This window comes from Crocodylus porosus, unplaced genomic scaffold (assembly GCF_001723895.1).
Source record: "Crocodylus porosus isolate Cpor-Errol unplaced genomic scaffold, CroPor_comp1, whole genome shotgun sequence".
NCBI lineage: Eukaryota > Metazoa > Chordata > Crocodylia > Crocodylidae > Crocodylus > Crocodylus porosus.
The window spans coordinates 14129030-14144449 of record NW_017728948.1 but is presented as its reverse complement, the minus strand read 5'-3'; the positions used below and the strand labels follow the sequence as shown (position 1 = coordinate 14144449).

The 15420-nt window shown below is 43.2% G+C and overlaps 1 protein-coding gene across 2 annotated transcripts in view; it reads left to right on the top strand.

Moving 5' to 3' along the window:
* Window positions 1-15420, top strand: part of LETM1 (leucine zipper and EF-hand containing transmembrane protein 1) — a 59342-nt gene that overhangs the window by 11734 nt on the left and 32188 nt on the right. For both annotated transcript variants that reach the window (XM_019552919.1, XM_019552917.1), the window contains exon 3: window positions 3403-3859. In XM_019552919.1, the coding sequence (XP_019408464.1) occupies window positions 3403-3859 (457 nt within the window). The remainder of the gene's footprint in view (window positions 1-3402; window positions 3860-15420) is intronic.

The following is a 15420-nucleotide window of genomic DNA, read 5'->3' as shown; positions in this document are numbered from 1 at the left end:
GCTGACTAGCCGGGGCAGAGGGGGTGCGGGACAGAGCCACCGGGGCAGAGGGGGTGCGGGACAGAGCCACAAGCAGCTCCCCCCTGATCTGTGTAGTATGGGGCAGGCTGCAGCTGTGGTCTGGGGACAGGGCTAGGGTGGGGTGCAGGACAGAAGTGCAGCTCATCGGGGGGTGTGGGAAGTGGGGAGAGGGTGGTTTCCACCGCTGCACACGGCTCATCTGGCACCCCGGTGCTTGTCTGGTGGCTCCTGCCACTCGTCTGGGAAGGCCTGGGGAAGCGGTGTGTGCCCCTGGATCTTCCTGGCTGGGAAGGGCCCTGCTTCAGCCCACCCCGCCCCATGCAGATCCAGGGCACATGCCCCCCCCGCCCTCCCTGGGGAGCAGCGGTGGGAGCTGCCAGATGAGCACTAGACGAGCCCCTTGACCCTGCACTCTTCCGGTGAGCTACATCTCTGTCCTGTGCCTGCCCTGGCTGGGCAGCCCCAACTCCACACCCTCCCTCACCACGGGGGCCTTGATCTGCGCCCCCAAGCCTACTCCCCTCTCCCGTTGCACCATAGCAGACTTACCAGCTGCATGCAGCAATCCACACTGCTGGCTCTGCTCCTCACTGCCTACGTGCTGTGCTGCAGCTACACGCAAGCATGGGCATTTATTGGGCAAATTATCAACCATGGTGCTGATCCAATATTGGACCAGTTAGGGGTGCACCTCTAAATGTTTACATCCTTGAACATGTGCAAACCTTTTTACCCGAATCCAAGAGGACCCTGAATTTAAGATGACCACACAATAATTAGATTCTATGCGTACATTTATCCTAATTTTCCATGGATAGAATCTAGTTATTGGAGGACCATCTTAAATTCATTTCCCCACTGCTTCATGTGGAGGACAGGTAATGAAGGGGGCAATAATGGGGCAGATGGTGGAGGGCACATGGTAGGATGTGCTGGTGAGGCAGGTAGTGGAGGGGCAGTGGGAGGCAATAAGGGGGTTGGTGGTGGAGGGAGCAGCAGGGGATAGGTGGTAGGGGCAGGCAGTGTGGAGGCCCCCCTTACCTTTGCTATAGCACCAGCAGACTGCGTCCCCACTTCAGCTTGGGGCACTGAGTGTGGCTCCAGCCTGATCTTATGGCAGCAGCACAGAGCTGGCACTGCTGCCACAGGGCTGGACTGGAATTGTGCTTTGTGCTCCAAGCTGTGGTGAGGATGGAGCGTGCTGGCGCTGAAGCAAAGGTAAGAGGGGGTGTGATGGGTGGGAAGGGGTAGGAGGGAGGGGTGGGGGGAAGCAGCATACTCTCTTCTAAGATAAGGGGCTTTCCCTGCTATGCTAAGGGGGGCGGGGGCAGACATCACCTTTTAATCAAGTAAATACAGTAACTGAAGTATCCAGACCTAGAAGTGCATATATTGGTCCATATGGTTTTGGCACTGATAAAAGGAAAATTGATATTATCGGTAATTGGCTTTTTTTGGCCAATGTGGCTGATAATGCCACCAATAAATACCGTGTGCAGCTGCAGCATGCAGCTGGGCAGCTTGGAGAACAGCATCTTGCCGGTAAGTGCGTGGTGGGGAAGGGTCATGGGGTTGCAGATCAAGGCTTTTTCAGTGTGGCCCTGCTTAGAGTCTCCATGGAAACCCGCCTGAGGCATATGTGCAGGGGCTGCTGGGAAACAGTATGGCCACCGGCCAGATCCGCCATTTTGCCCACCCCTGAGTTGGACACAAAAATAATTTAAATAGCTTAGCATTTAAGTAAAATTGCCTTAAATATGCTGGATACATACAGACAAAAGTAAATGTAAATAATTTAAAATGGGTTTTATTCGAAGTATTGCCTGTAGAAATAATTTAACTAGTAGTTTCTGATCACCATTCTCTCAAGATCTCATCCTCTTGCACCCAGTTCTGATTTTTAGAGTGGAAGCAGAAGACAACCCTGCTTTTCCAGTATCCAGTTACACTTTCTTATCGTTAAATGAACTGAAATTAAGAAAATTCTCTATGCTGGCAGAAGTAGCTACTGCTGTCAAAAATCAGTTTATCATTTCAACAAATTCTAGTGAAGGTGCTCGTATAGTGACTTTCACTGTTTCATTGACTGGACTTTATTTAAAACGTAGGTAGCAAACATACGGCTTAATAAATGTTATTGTGTTCAGATTTTTTATACGTTGTTATAATTTCAGAATGAATTTCAAAAATAAACAGTTAAATAAAAAACATGTTTACTGGCCATTAGACATAGGAGGAATCAAACAGATTTAAGTAGTGCGGTAGTATAGTTCCTCTCTGAACTGGCAGAAGACTAATGCCATAGAAAGGATCCATGTTTTACTCGCACAAACCTGAAGGCACAGATGAGCTCTACTAGTGGTGCTTTGCAAGGCCTCTGTTGCAGCAGGCATTGTGTAACCATGCACGTCATGCAAAACTAAGGATGTTTCCATCTTTCCTGCAGGTGCAGACTTGTATCCTATCCTTTGTACTAACTAGTCATAGTTTACGATGCTATTGTGACAGGTGCTTTGGAAATGCCTGTAAACAAATACTTAGAGCAACTGAGTTATGGAAAATATTAAGACCTCATATAAAATAGTTTGATTTTGAGTTTTCGTTGTGGAGAAGAATCAAAGCTATTTCTTTACGGTTTTTATAAGTGACAGTGTTTTCTATTTCAGTAAATACAGAATGAAGTGACTTAAATTTCTTCATTTTAGTATATTTGCTACTTCAGTGTTTTGTAATAATAGGAAAAGTGCTAAATGCAGACCATCTTGAATGTAAGGAGTAGTTGTGATGTATGCATGGTTTAGTGTTGTTATTTATCTATGGATCAGTGCCTCCATAGTCACATTTGAGACTACATTTAATTTCCTCCAGAAAAGGAACAGAAATGGCTAATGATCTAGTATCCTGTTGTCTTGTACAGACCGTTGATAAGCTTGACCTGGAAACTTAAGCAGAACAAAAAGCTAGGGAAAAGGAAAAATCTAGGCTTGGAGATAAGGGGGGAAACTTTGTAAGAGTAGGTTTATATGAGACTAATTTTCCCTTAAATCTAGTGATGTGTGATTTCTCTGCAAGTGTGCTGCCTAAGTGGGATGCATGGAGGGCTTTAAGTTGCTTCTGATTTTCTAGATTTATTTTTCCATCTAACTTTTAAACAGAAAGCACTTGCTTCTTCCTGACCATCCCCCATCACCAAAACTGCTGTCAGAAAAACACTGTAGGTAAGTTTTTAATGTTATGAAGTGTACATAATCACCTTTTTCAAGTGAAATTTAACACATGGATCTTAAATCCTAAAAATGCAATAAAACGTTCTTGAAACCTCTACCATTAACTGTTAAATCTTAAATGTTTCTCTCTCTCTTTTTCCCCCCCCCCTCTAAGGAACGTCCACTTTAAATGTTGTATTAGTGTCCATCCTGTTTACGTTTACTCCAGAAAAGTTCATTATAATTTTTGGACTAAAGGCTCTGAACGAATGTACACAACAATTGCGCATTCTCCTGGCTCATGGACACCACATGAAAGTATAGGCATTTTGGGGCCCCAGTACCTTCCAGTTCAGTGGTGGCATTCTTCACGTCCCCTTTATGATGACTCCATTGTGGAAAAATCACTGAAGTCTTTAAAGGATAAAAGCAAGAAGTTGGAAGAAGGAGGCCCTGTATATAGTCCAGCTGAAGTGGAGGTGGTTAAAAAATCACTTGGACAAAGGATTGTGGATGAACTGAAGCACTACTACCATGGCTTTCGATTGTTGTGGATTGACACAAAGATTGCTGCGAGAATGCTCTGGCGAATACTGCATGGCACCACTTTATCTCGTAGAGAACGGAGACAGGTACTGAGTACATATACATATTGTTTAGTGCTCTGAGTGAGTAGACTACTTTTTTGGGTTAAACTGAGTGAGTTCCTTGTTTCTTGTATTCTCTATTTAAAATGTATAAAAATATACTGGTATCTCTAAGTAAGAAATTTGACTTGGTATTTGCAGCTAATGGGAGGTGGGATGGGGTACATGGTCCAGTTTGTCCAATATGTACACACATCTATAGTTTAACTTAATTCTTCCTTACTCTAACTTTTTAGACTTAACTGGAGAATTTTGGTTTCCTTAAAGTTTAGGAACAGAAAACAAATTATGTTAAAGCATAGACTTTACTGGAAAAACTTATTCTGTTTGCTCATTTTCCCACTGAATAATAGGAATCTCTTGTGCTTAGTGTAGCATGAAATATATATATTTTTATTTTTTTTCAACAGTGGCATCAGGGTGTTTGATTTATTATGTTGCTACAGCATAAATACTTGTTAATTTAGTGACTAATGCTTTTTATTTTGCAAAGTACAAAATGTTTATGAAAGCTAAAAAAAACCCCTTGTACACGTGCAGTACAGAAAAAGTAATTTATATCTTTTTAGACAAAAGTATGTATTTAGTGTATTCATGCACTTTAAGTTTTGTAAACTTTTTTTCCTAATATAATACTTTTTCTAGTGGTCATTATGTGGAAAAAATAATAATTTCTCAGTTTTTTCTAACATACAAAAAGCATTTGGAATACTGGGGATAAACAGTTTAACAAAATCCTTGAAATCTAAGCAATTTGAATTATTATCAAGCTATGTAAAACACAGAATGGATAAATGCATATTCTTTTTGTATACACTCACACAGCATACTAATTCAAAAGCACTTTGAAGCAATATATTTCAATTATGAGACTAGTTCCAAATAAATGTTTTTTTTCAATTCAAAGTTTGACATGAAAGATATATTCCAATGTGCCAAGACACTGGAGTTACATTCTCAACTGATATAAAAACTTGTTTTTCAGATTCTTTAACGCAAGTACCAAAAATACACGTGTTCCTAAAAAGGTTTTAGGAAAGTTTGATTTTTTTTTTTTTTTTTTTTATGATGAGACCTGTCATTCATAATGCTCTGAAATATAGAGTCAATAGACACTTTTTAAGAGCTTTAAAATGCACTAATTTTCTTTACTATAAAGTTACTGATTTTTAAATAACAAATTATTGTTTCTAGCAGTTGAGAATTGACATTGGCAGTGTCCCTGTAGCTTTTGGAGCTTAAGCCCCAAGGATGACGGGTAGACTGAGATCAAACTGGACATATGGTGTGTCTACACATGTGCTTTAATGCACAGTAGCCTTTTTTACTGCACATTAAAGCAGTGCTTAAAAACTGCAGTTATGCTAATGTGCAGTAAAATAGGCTACTGCATGTTAGTGTCACCTAAAAAGCATTAAGGCAGCCTAATGCACATTAATTTAGTACTTTACAATGGAGGTACTAAACTTAATGCGCAGTAGGAAAATCTCATTCATGTACATGTAGATGTGCCCTAGATGTGTGCAAGATTTTGTCAGATCTGTAAAGTAGTTAACTAGTCGTGTGTTTCAGATTTACTTCAGAAATATATGAATGTATTCTTAGGCAATGGATACATAAGTAGTTAAGTTGGCTATTCGCACGGGAAATCCAAGAGAAAATTTTCTTTTACATTTGATTTGCATGTACAAAACCAGGAAGGTCCTTGGGTATGAGATTGGGACATCTCTCAGCTGAGATGTTTAATACTGCAAGAACTTGTGAAAATTGCTCAGAAGATCACTCATCCATTTTATAAGCATCTTTGTACCATATTTACTAGCAGCCCACATGCCATTTCTTACCTTCTCCACTCCCCAAATCAGCTTTCCAAAATTGGGGTACATGTTTTAAGATGAGGAAGCTGATTTTGTTTTCTTTACTGAAATAAAAGCAGTGTAGAATAGAGCAAACAGACATTGAGAGTCAGGACTGCCAAGATGGCTGCTATTTCTCCCTGGGCCTGCCAAGAAAAGGGGTGGTGTCCAGTGTTAACCTTCTCAAAACTGCTGGTGAGGCAGTCGCTTTTGGCAGAAGAGCCACTGAGTTGGTAGAGGGCAAGTGAGCTGCTGCATGCAGTCTGCAGGACCTCGATGAAACTTATAGTGTGGAAACATGATTTTATTATTTACAGGAAGTTATATAAAGAACTTCTTGCAGTAAAGAAGTAAGAGACTTATTACTGCAAGAGTTTGGCCTGGTTTTGTTGCTGTCCTGTCACACTAGGAAGCTCCTGCTACCACAGCCAGACTAGACTGTCTCCTGGAATGCTACGTCTTCTGGACCCCCTGTGTTTCCAGGAGGATTTACAGTACTCTGTTACAGTCTGCCATATTTCTGGAAACATCTTTTTCTCCTACATTCTGCCTTCCAAAAATATTTTAAGCGGGGTGGTGATACGTGAGAAGATACTATATTTAGTGAGGGCATTGGTGCTTTTGTGAATTATAGGTAGATAATAAGAGGAGTCTTGAGATTTAGGTCTCCATATATGCAAACCCTGTACCAAAGGCTTATTTTTATTACATTGGCTTTAGGTCTTCAAGTTACCCTTTTAAGCCTTTTTCGGCTTATTTCAGTTTGGCTTTACTCACTCTTAGTATGAAAAACATCGAACACTACTACAATTGGAAAAGATTAGAGAAGAAGAATCTTCCACGTGATATTTTGGACACCACCTTCAGAACAACACCTAATGGTCCTCAAAAGCCAAGTAGTGTCAGATCCATTGACAGGTCCAGGAATTGGATAGTACCTGTCACTACCCTGTGTCTTGGCCATACTACTCGTGTACAGTCACTTTATCTCCTATGTAATCAGTTTGTGAAAATCTCTCCTATGAAATGGGTGCACCAAGCATGTTTTAAAATAAAGCGAATGATAGACAGTTGTAGGCAAGAAGGGGCTGTCCCCTGGCCAGAGGGTAGGTCTAATGCTTGAAGCTACATTAACTCATTTTCTGCATTTGGCAAGTCGGTGTGTGCTCTTTCAGCTTACAACAGTGTTCCTTTCTATGCTGACTTTTTTTATACTGATCAACTGCACGCAACTTTTCTTAAGGAATAAAGGGCACAACTCTGAGGGCACTTTGTGCCATTCAGAATTAGGCCCCTAAATGCCAAAGAACTTGAAATATGTCTTTAGTTCAAAATGTACCATGAAACATCACTTCTGAAGTGCAGTGATTTTTTTTTTGCCCAATAAGATTTGGCTCTCTAAAGCAGAGCATCCAGTTTAATGTTAAACACTAGCAGAAATTTTTAGCTGATTGTTTGGATGCTTTAAAATAGCAAAAATTATTTACTTGTTACAAACATTAAAACTGGAAAGAAAATAGATTTGATTGTAGATGACTAGTTTTTTTGTTGAAAAATGTCAAGGTATTTTAATATTAGTTTAAAAATTGCTTTGATATCAAGCAGTAGGATTTCTAATTATATTAGCTATTTTTCAACCTTCAAGATTTCATGTAAGCTGTTTGCTGTTAAATATAGCAGGATATAAATGGAAAGTTTCTATATGAAAGTGGAAATGCAGCATCACCTCAGCAGCTGGGGTTGGATGTAGGAAGGAGACAAGTCAATGAGAAAAGCTGTATTAAATGCACATAACTGAGTTAGAAACTATTTAAATGAAATTCTGGAGCTACACATTGTACATTGACCATTCGTGTAGGTGGGGGTAGTATCTTGATTAATCAAGAACAAATGTATTTGTATTTTTTTTGGAAATGCTAGAATCATATTGAGTGTTTGGGCAATTAAGATGTCAGGGCTGACACCATGACATCTATTATAAAATCTTGTTCCCTAGTAATGGTCCAGGTGTCTGTCACTTAGACAAAAATAACAGGACATTCTTCTTTGTGGATTATATTTTATGCAAACATGGCATGCAGTCAGTGATTATGGGCTTGATTTTTATTGAACTAAATAGTTGCATAAAGTTAAATTTATGCATTTTGGCTGCCAATGGGGGAGGGCACCATGTTCTGCCAAAAGAAAAGGTGGTGGCAAACACAGTTTGCTTTTTCCTTCTTCTCTTCCCCCATCCTCCTCTGTGTGCATATAATCACTTCCTTCTGGTTTCCATTTTCTTGCTTTCCTGAGAACAGTATAAGGAAAGCACCTCTGCCCTGCTTATAAGGAGAAAAAGCTGCTGACTGACTCATGTGATACTCCGTTGTTCTTATCTCTGCAATCTGAGTATTGCATTATAAAAAACCCAGATACACAAGTGTAGTCTAGAAGAGAGGCGGGCAAAATATGGCTTGTGGGCCAAATCATATCTTTTAGTGTATGATTTGGTTTTTTTTCGAGTTCTAAGATGGCAGCCGCCCTCCCAAAAGGAGTATTGCGTGGGGAGAGGAGGCAAGGGAAGGGACTTCCAGTGGCAAAGGTCAAGGTTAGGAGTTAGGGGGTGGGACTTCCAGTCATGGTGATCAGTATAGCGACCGTGCATCCCTTGACAGCTCATCAAAACTTGTTAAGCAGCCCTCCAGCCAAAATAATTGCCTGCGCCAGTCTGGAAAGCTAAATAAATCTAAGAATAATTTTTTTGAATATTTTTATAAAAATTGTAGTTGTTATACATCTTCTTCATAAGAATTGTATATGATTAATGAAGAGTGAGGGAGTGTAATATGCTTGAGTGTGAAATTAGAGTTCCCTTAAAGTTAGAGTACCAGTAGATGCACTTTTAAAAAAAAAAAAAAAATTTTTTTGACGCTGCTTTCAAATTTTTAAAAGAAGCATGCTTATTGAGAGAGTAATAGACACCTTTTTAATCACTACGTTAAAATCTTCTGAAAAAATAGGGTGATAATTATTATATATGCAGAGCTTTAGTAGTAATAAAAACAACTGTTCTAAAACTGTCATAATTAAAAGAAACCAGCTGAGCAAATATGGACGCACAGAGTGTGATATAGTCAAATTGTCCTAATTCTACCTTTTTCAGAGAAATGTGTTTAAATAGTCCACATCAGCAGAATCTGCAAGTGGAACACATATTTTTATAGCAATTTAGTTCATGGTGAAGTCTTTTTTCAGAAAAAGAAGAGGAAAGGAAAAGGAAACTTGGTGGGGTGTGTGGAAATTATGCTGGTAGCAAGAAATGAGAGAGCTGCCAATATTCTGGGTATAGACTGACTAGATCAGGGGTGCTCAGTCTCTAGCCCACGGGACAGATCTTGCTCCCAGTGCTGGGTCATCTGGCCCCAAGGGCTCCCCATGGATATGTGGGGGGTCCTGTGGGCGTAGTCCTGCATGCTAGACTGGGTGCAACATGAGCCCCAATCTTGGTGCAGAGCCCCTAGAGCCCAATCCCAGCTTGGCGGACCAGCCCCACACCATTCATCTGGCTTGTGGAGCTGAAACTAAGTACCACCGGACTAAACTGTCCCTGATATCATGATCATATGTTCACATATGATAATTCTGTGCAAAATATGAAAATAACCTGATTTTAGCATGCAGCTTCAGTATTTGCAGTGCTTAAAAAGTATGTACAAAATAATAAACAGTAAATAATTTAAGTCTGTGTTGTTCATTTTTGCAAGACTTAAATCCTCCAGTGTGTGTACACGTGTATGTAATTTGGTTGTGCAGATGTGGTATCCTTTCTGTTAGAGACTGTTCATTGCATTGGCTATCATCATTGCCCTTATTTCACAGGTACGGAAAGAGAGTGAGAAAAATTAAGGGATGTGTCTTAGGACAAGACAAAAATAGAAGCCAGCTGTCTTAGAGTCCTAGTGCTCGTGTCATGTTAAGTTGCACAAATAGTAATAGAAGGATGAGTGATGTAGAAGTGTTGCTGCAGAAAGTCTGGGTCCTGTTTTTAGATAGCTTGTAGGGTTATTCTATTTTATTAACAAGATCTGACTCATCAGCTACTGTTCCTTCGTGCTAGAATTGTCCTTCCTGCAATGTATTGGTCATCTGGTACTTTCCTTTTTCTTCCTGATTTTAAGGTTTTGTTCAATGTGTATAGTTCCTATTTCAAAGTCCTTGCCTAAAATGAGCTTTTTATTTACAGAAGTGTGCAGCATATTGCATCTGGAGTGAATCCACGAGGTAGTAGTTCTTTTGTCAATCAAGCCACTTATTGCCCTTTGAAAAAATATTAGTATAGCTTCTTTTTCTGTGTACAACTAGAGACAGCAAGGGTTTATCAGTTAGAAATGCATGTGTTGGATCACTGTAGCACGTCAGTAAAATGCTGACCTTTTTGCTGAGTTTACTAACCCTACTGAAGGGTTTGACTGACCCGTGGTTCTTACGCTGCTGTCTGTCTACACACCGTAAGCCTGCCAATTAAAACGCAGTCTTTAAAATGCAGTATAATTCAAATGGATATGAAATGTCACTAACTGAAGATGCAAAGTTTTATTAAAGCAATTCTTGTTTGTTTTCTGTTTTTTTAAAGAAAAAAATACACGCTTCTGCAAATGAAAACTTAAATGAGTTAATGGCCTTGATTAAAATCTTATTTTCACACAAACTGGCAAATGAGTTATATTTCTGCCTTCCCTTTCTTTCCTCTCTGGAAGTAATTATGAGCAGACTTCCAAGTAACCTAACCACACTGAGGTATAGTAACATGACTATAATAGTTGAACCATTGCTTCCATCAAAACAAAATCCTGTCAAAATGTTGGATTTATAATTGGCTAGTAGGGATCTTGCCCTAAAGGTATCAGACCATAGTGGAATTAGCACAGTTTCTGCTGCATTGCAGAGCTGAGCCAAAAAGTGAGAAATTGCATAGGGTGTTTTGATGGGTATCATGAAACCAATTTCTATGGAGCTGCCTCCAGCAGGGAGGATAGGTTAGGCCATAGGCACTGAGACTGAAAGCAGCATGTATTAAGGGCATAGATCTGTGGACCCAGGGTGGAAAGGGAGCTGTAGCAATTGATGAATTATCAATTCAAGCTACAGAGTGGTTGTATGGGCTTTTTATGTCCTGTTGCCTAGCACTTTGAGAATGTGTAATTCTCTAATGTCTTGTTGGTTTCAGATAAGCCATTTCACTTAGACTTGTCAGAGGTTTGAATTTCACCCTAAATACCCCTTTGTGTTTTATGCGGTATATTCTGATTGGCATAAAAATGAAATTAAGCAGTTGTGAGGGGATGGGGTGTGTCACTTGACGTGAGTCCCCGTATCCCCGTAACGGCCCCTGGAGAGGAGGGGGGGTACGCGGCTGTCCGTTCCCGCTTCCGCCGGTCTCGCCTGCCATGACTTGATGTAATATGGGGGTTCACCCGTGCGGGGAAGCTGGCGGTCCGGATGTGGTACCTCGTCTCCAAAGTCCAGGGGTCCTGAGGGCTCCTCCTCCCCTACACCCTCGCCCGGTCCTCTGGGTTTAGCCTCCGTCAGGAGGGCTCCCTTGTCCGTGGACCAGTCCTGCAGTGGGGTACCGCCCTCGCACTGCAGGACCCCTTTAGGAGTCCTTACGGTACCTGGCCCCGGCCAGGTGCCGCTAGCTCCGACGGGTCTGGGGTATCCGTACCCCTATTGACTGTCTCTTGAGACCGGGGGGGGTGCGAGGCTTACCTCCCTGCCCGCGGGTCTTCTTCAGCAGCCACACTGCCCGCAGCCGCTGGAGAAGGGTCCCTCCGTCAGGACCTCCCATTCCGGTCCCCTCCGGCGCGGCTGCCACCGGCCCCCTTGTTACCGGTGCGTTGTCTTGAGTCGCCGCTGCCTCTGGCTCCACTGCTCCCGGCTCCGCTGGCTCCTGCGGTGTGGTTCTGGGCTCCACAGCTCCCCGCTCGGCCGCCGCCGGCTCCTGCCGCGTGGCTCCCGGCCACGTGGCTCCCGGCTCCGCGGCTCCCGGCTCCTGCCGCGTGGCTCCCGGTGCAGGCTCCGGCTGGAGCCTCAGTCCTCCTCTGCTTGGGGTAGGTGGGCTCTTTTTATTCTTCCGGACCGGTCCCGGTCCGGCCTAGTCCGAGTTCCGGGAAAACACCCGCCCTCGGCCATACTTCGGGTCGGCACCCAGAAGTCGGGCGGAACTCCGGCGTTCCCCGTCCGGACCTGGCCCCCTGGGGCCTTGACCCCTTCACAGCAGTACAAACTTTCTTGCTCATATGATAAAAAAGCCTTTTTCGTTGTCTTATGCCATGTATCTGAATGTCAAAGTTCCTCTACTTTTTTTCCTTTCCCCCTATACCAAAACAATTTAATACAGTAGTTGATTAAATGCAGCCAACACTAAGCCTGATTATAAAACACATGGTCCATATTAGGCAAGCATGCTGATGGGTACCTACAAGGATAAGTTAGTGCAGCCCATCTGAGTAAGATATGTGGCAGTGCCCATTAAGCACAGTCTCCCTCACTGCTAACTCTTTTTTTCAGATCATGGTGAGCCAGTACATTGCATACCTTTTTACTACTTCTTCACTCTTATAGCTGATCTGTGCCTTTCTTTCACATTTCCAATGATTCCTGTTTCCTCACCAATGTTATATTTGGTAAACATGTATATCTGGCAAGCATCACCAAATGGAGCTTCAGACAGTTCACTCAGAATCCCTCTGTTGTCCTATCTCTTATCCTGGTGCATAGGGTTATTGTGGCCCTGCCCTCCATGAGATGAAGGCAGGCCAGAATGCCCTGTGTCTCATCTCCATATACATTTTTGAAGCATCCCAGGACTCGTGACAAGAACACATGTTTCCAGTCACGAGTGGGAGCTAATTAGCACATGGATCTTTTGTTGTGGAGGGGAGGGATCTGGAGTACACAACGCATACTGAGCAGTGATGAGATGTGGGGTCAGCTTCAAATCCTATAGGGGTAAAGATTTTCTTGGCCAATACCAACCCAATAACTGATTTACAGGAGCAGAGCCAGGCGGCGTGGAGAGCAGTTCCCTGCAGATAAATCTGTGGAGGGGAAGGGGCATGGGGGTGGCAGATAGAGGCCCCCAAAGCGAGAGAGTGGGGCTGGGGGTGCTGTCTAGCCAGTGTGGTGAATGGGACATGGGGGCGGGGCCTGGGACTGAGCTTAAAAATGCTGGGGTGCAGTTGAATTAAAGCTCATCAAATGAGCTGTAGTTAAGTGCTGCCACCACCACTTTTAAGCACAGGGACACTTAGGAGTGGAGCCAGCTCGGGTGAGGATGGATGCAGGCTGTTTGCTGTGGGCTTGGGGCTCTCTGTCTTGCTGCCTGTGTCCCAGGAGCTGTGCGCTAGCCATGTGTGCCCTGCCTACCTGGCAGCAGGAGTCACAACTTGCTGGTGCCACTGCTCCCAAATGGATAGGGGACATGGCCAGTGCATGGCTCCCAGGACAAAGGGAGCAAGGTGGAGAGTCCCAAACCCACAGTGGGCAGCTCACTTCCACCCCTCATACAAATCTGGGGTGGGGGGGCAGTGCCTCCCCTTGGGGTGCATGTAGTGGTGGAGAGCCACCTCCCTCCCTACTGTGTTCCCCACCACCCACACCCTCTGGACAAGTTGCCCATGGCTCCATCCTGCTTTCCACTCTGGCCTGGGGTCCCATTCATTGCCTGGGATGGGCAGTGCCCCCAGCCCCTGCCCCACTCCCTCTGTCACTGTGGGAGCCCTGATCTGCCCCCCTCCATACCGCTTCCCTCTCCCACACGTCATCCCTTCCACAGACTTACCAACAGGTGGTTGCTCTCCATGCTGCCTGGCTGCATTCCTGGCCACGTGCATGTGTGTGAGTCTAGTGAACTGCATGATAAATCATGACTCTTTGGCTTTGGGTTAATATCCTGCATAGTTTGTACTACATGTAAGTAGGTGCTGAAGTGCTGCTCAGATGTGTGTTTATGGAGTACCTGCGCTAAAACTTACAGCAGTTTCAAAAAAAAAAAAGTAACTTAGCAATTCTAGATGCATTAAGTGTATGGGTACTATATACAAAATGCTGCAGCCGCGTCCAATTTTAAGGGTACTGTTTCAGATTTGCTCCTCATTTCTATGTACTCAGGGAGAGCAGGGTCTGACATTAAGGAAAGGGGGAATGGGCTGTGGCAGGAGGAGGGGGCGGTGGGAAGTTGGGGAGATACGAACAGCAAAGGGGCTACCTGATCCCCCAGATTTTTTTTCCTGCTGTAGCAATGGGAGGGTGACAAATTCAAGGCAAACCTCCAGTATTTAGATTCTGTACCCTGAAAATTGTATCAAATTTATACATTTTCCATATATCAAATCTAATTTTTGGGAGGTTGTCTTATAAACAGGGTTGTGTTCTATTTGTGTAAATGCGATAACAAAAATGGCTGAACTTTCAGCATTGCTGAGCACACGCTGCTCCTTGGTGATCCTTTTGGTTGATGTTTCAGCCGGATTTCTACTCAAAGTGCTTTACTGGTAGTTTTATCAGTATACTGTACTCGAAAAGCAATTCTAATGTGTATATAGCTTATTCCAGCTCCTTGAGGTGAACAGTCAAAAACTCATTTTTTCCTAGTAAAACTGCATTTACCCCAGTGGCTTTTGCTGGTACAGTTCAATCAGTCGGATCACAGCCCTGACAGACAGAGCTATACCAGCAAAAACTAGGATAGAACTGGCTTTCAGTCTATAACTGTTGATTTATCAATGCCATTGCTGAGCACCTGGATATTTACTTGATAAAACAGCCAAAGGTTCCCCCCTCCTCAAAAAAGCTCCACTCCTTGATTATAAATCATGTTAATAGGCTTCTTGCTGGTACAGATAGATTTATGTATACTGTATACTCCCATAATGGCTTGTAAGTGTAAACGGTTATGAGCATATTTAAAGTAATTCAAGATTGTCAGTAATGCATCTGCGTGCTTCAGAGGATTACTGTTTACTTCTCCATTTAGGCTGCCACTCCCCCAAAAGTTGGGCTCATTAACAGTTGTAATATACTTTTAAATGTAGTGAGTTTGTGAGGAGGAACCCTTTATTTAATCTTGATTACTCCATTTTAGTAGCTTATGCATTGATGAAGTGGTGGAGTAGAAGCAGAAATGAATACAAAGAGAAGTTGCACAGATTTGAGGACCAGCAGTGGCCACCTCCTGTTTTCAGGTGCCTTAAGGCAGTGTTTCTCAACCAGTGGGTTGTGACGCCAAAGTGAGTCGCAAGAAATATATGAAAGGGTTGCAAACAAACTTTAAAAATGGATTCTATTTTAAAGGAGAAAAATGTGGGAAGCAGTGACTTTGCCCTTGTAGCCTGGCAGAGTTCCAGCCTGTAAGGGGCTGCTTAGGTCCGTCCCCCCCCCCCCCCATGTCCCATACACCCACCTCTGCCCCACACACTGGAGGGCAGGGGCAGTGGGTCGGGAGTGGGAGGTACTGGGTTGGGGTTGGCCATTGATGTTTAAAATTGGGTCCTTGCCCAAAAAAAGGTTGAGAACCACTGCCTTAAAGGATATTAAATGAGATGCTTGTTTCCCAGTCCCACTGGCATGCAGTGAGGCTTACTCTGTTCTTATTCTGTGCTTCTCTGTAGTTAAAAAGTGGTGAAACATTGGCACTAAACTGTAGTGTACAGT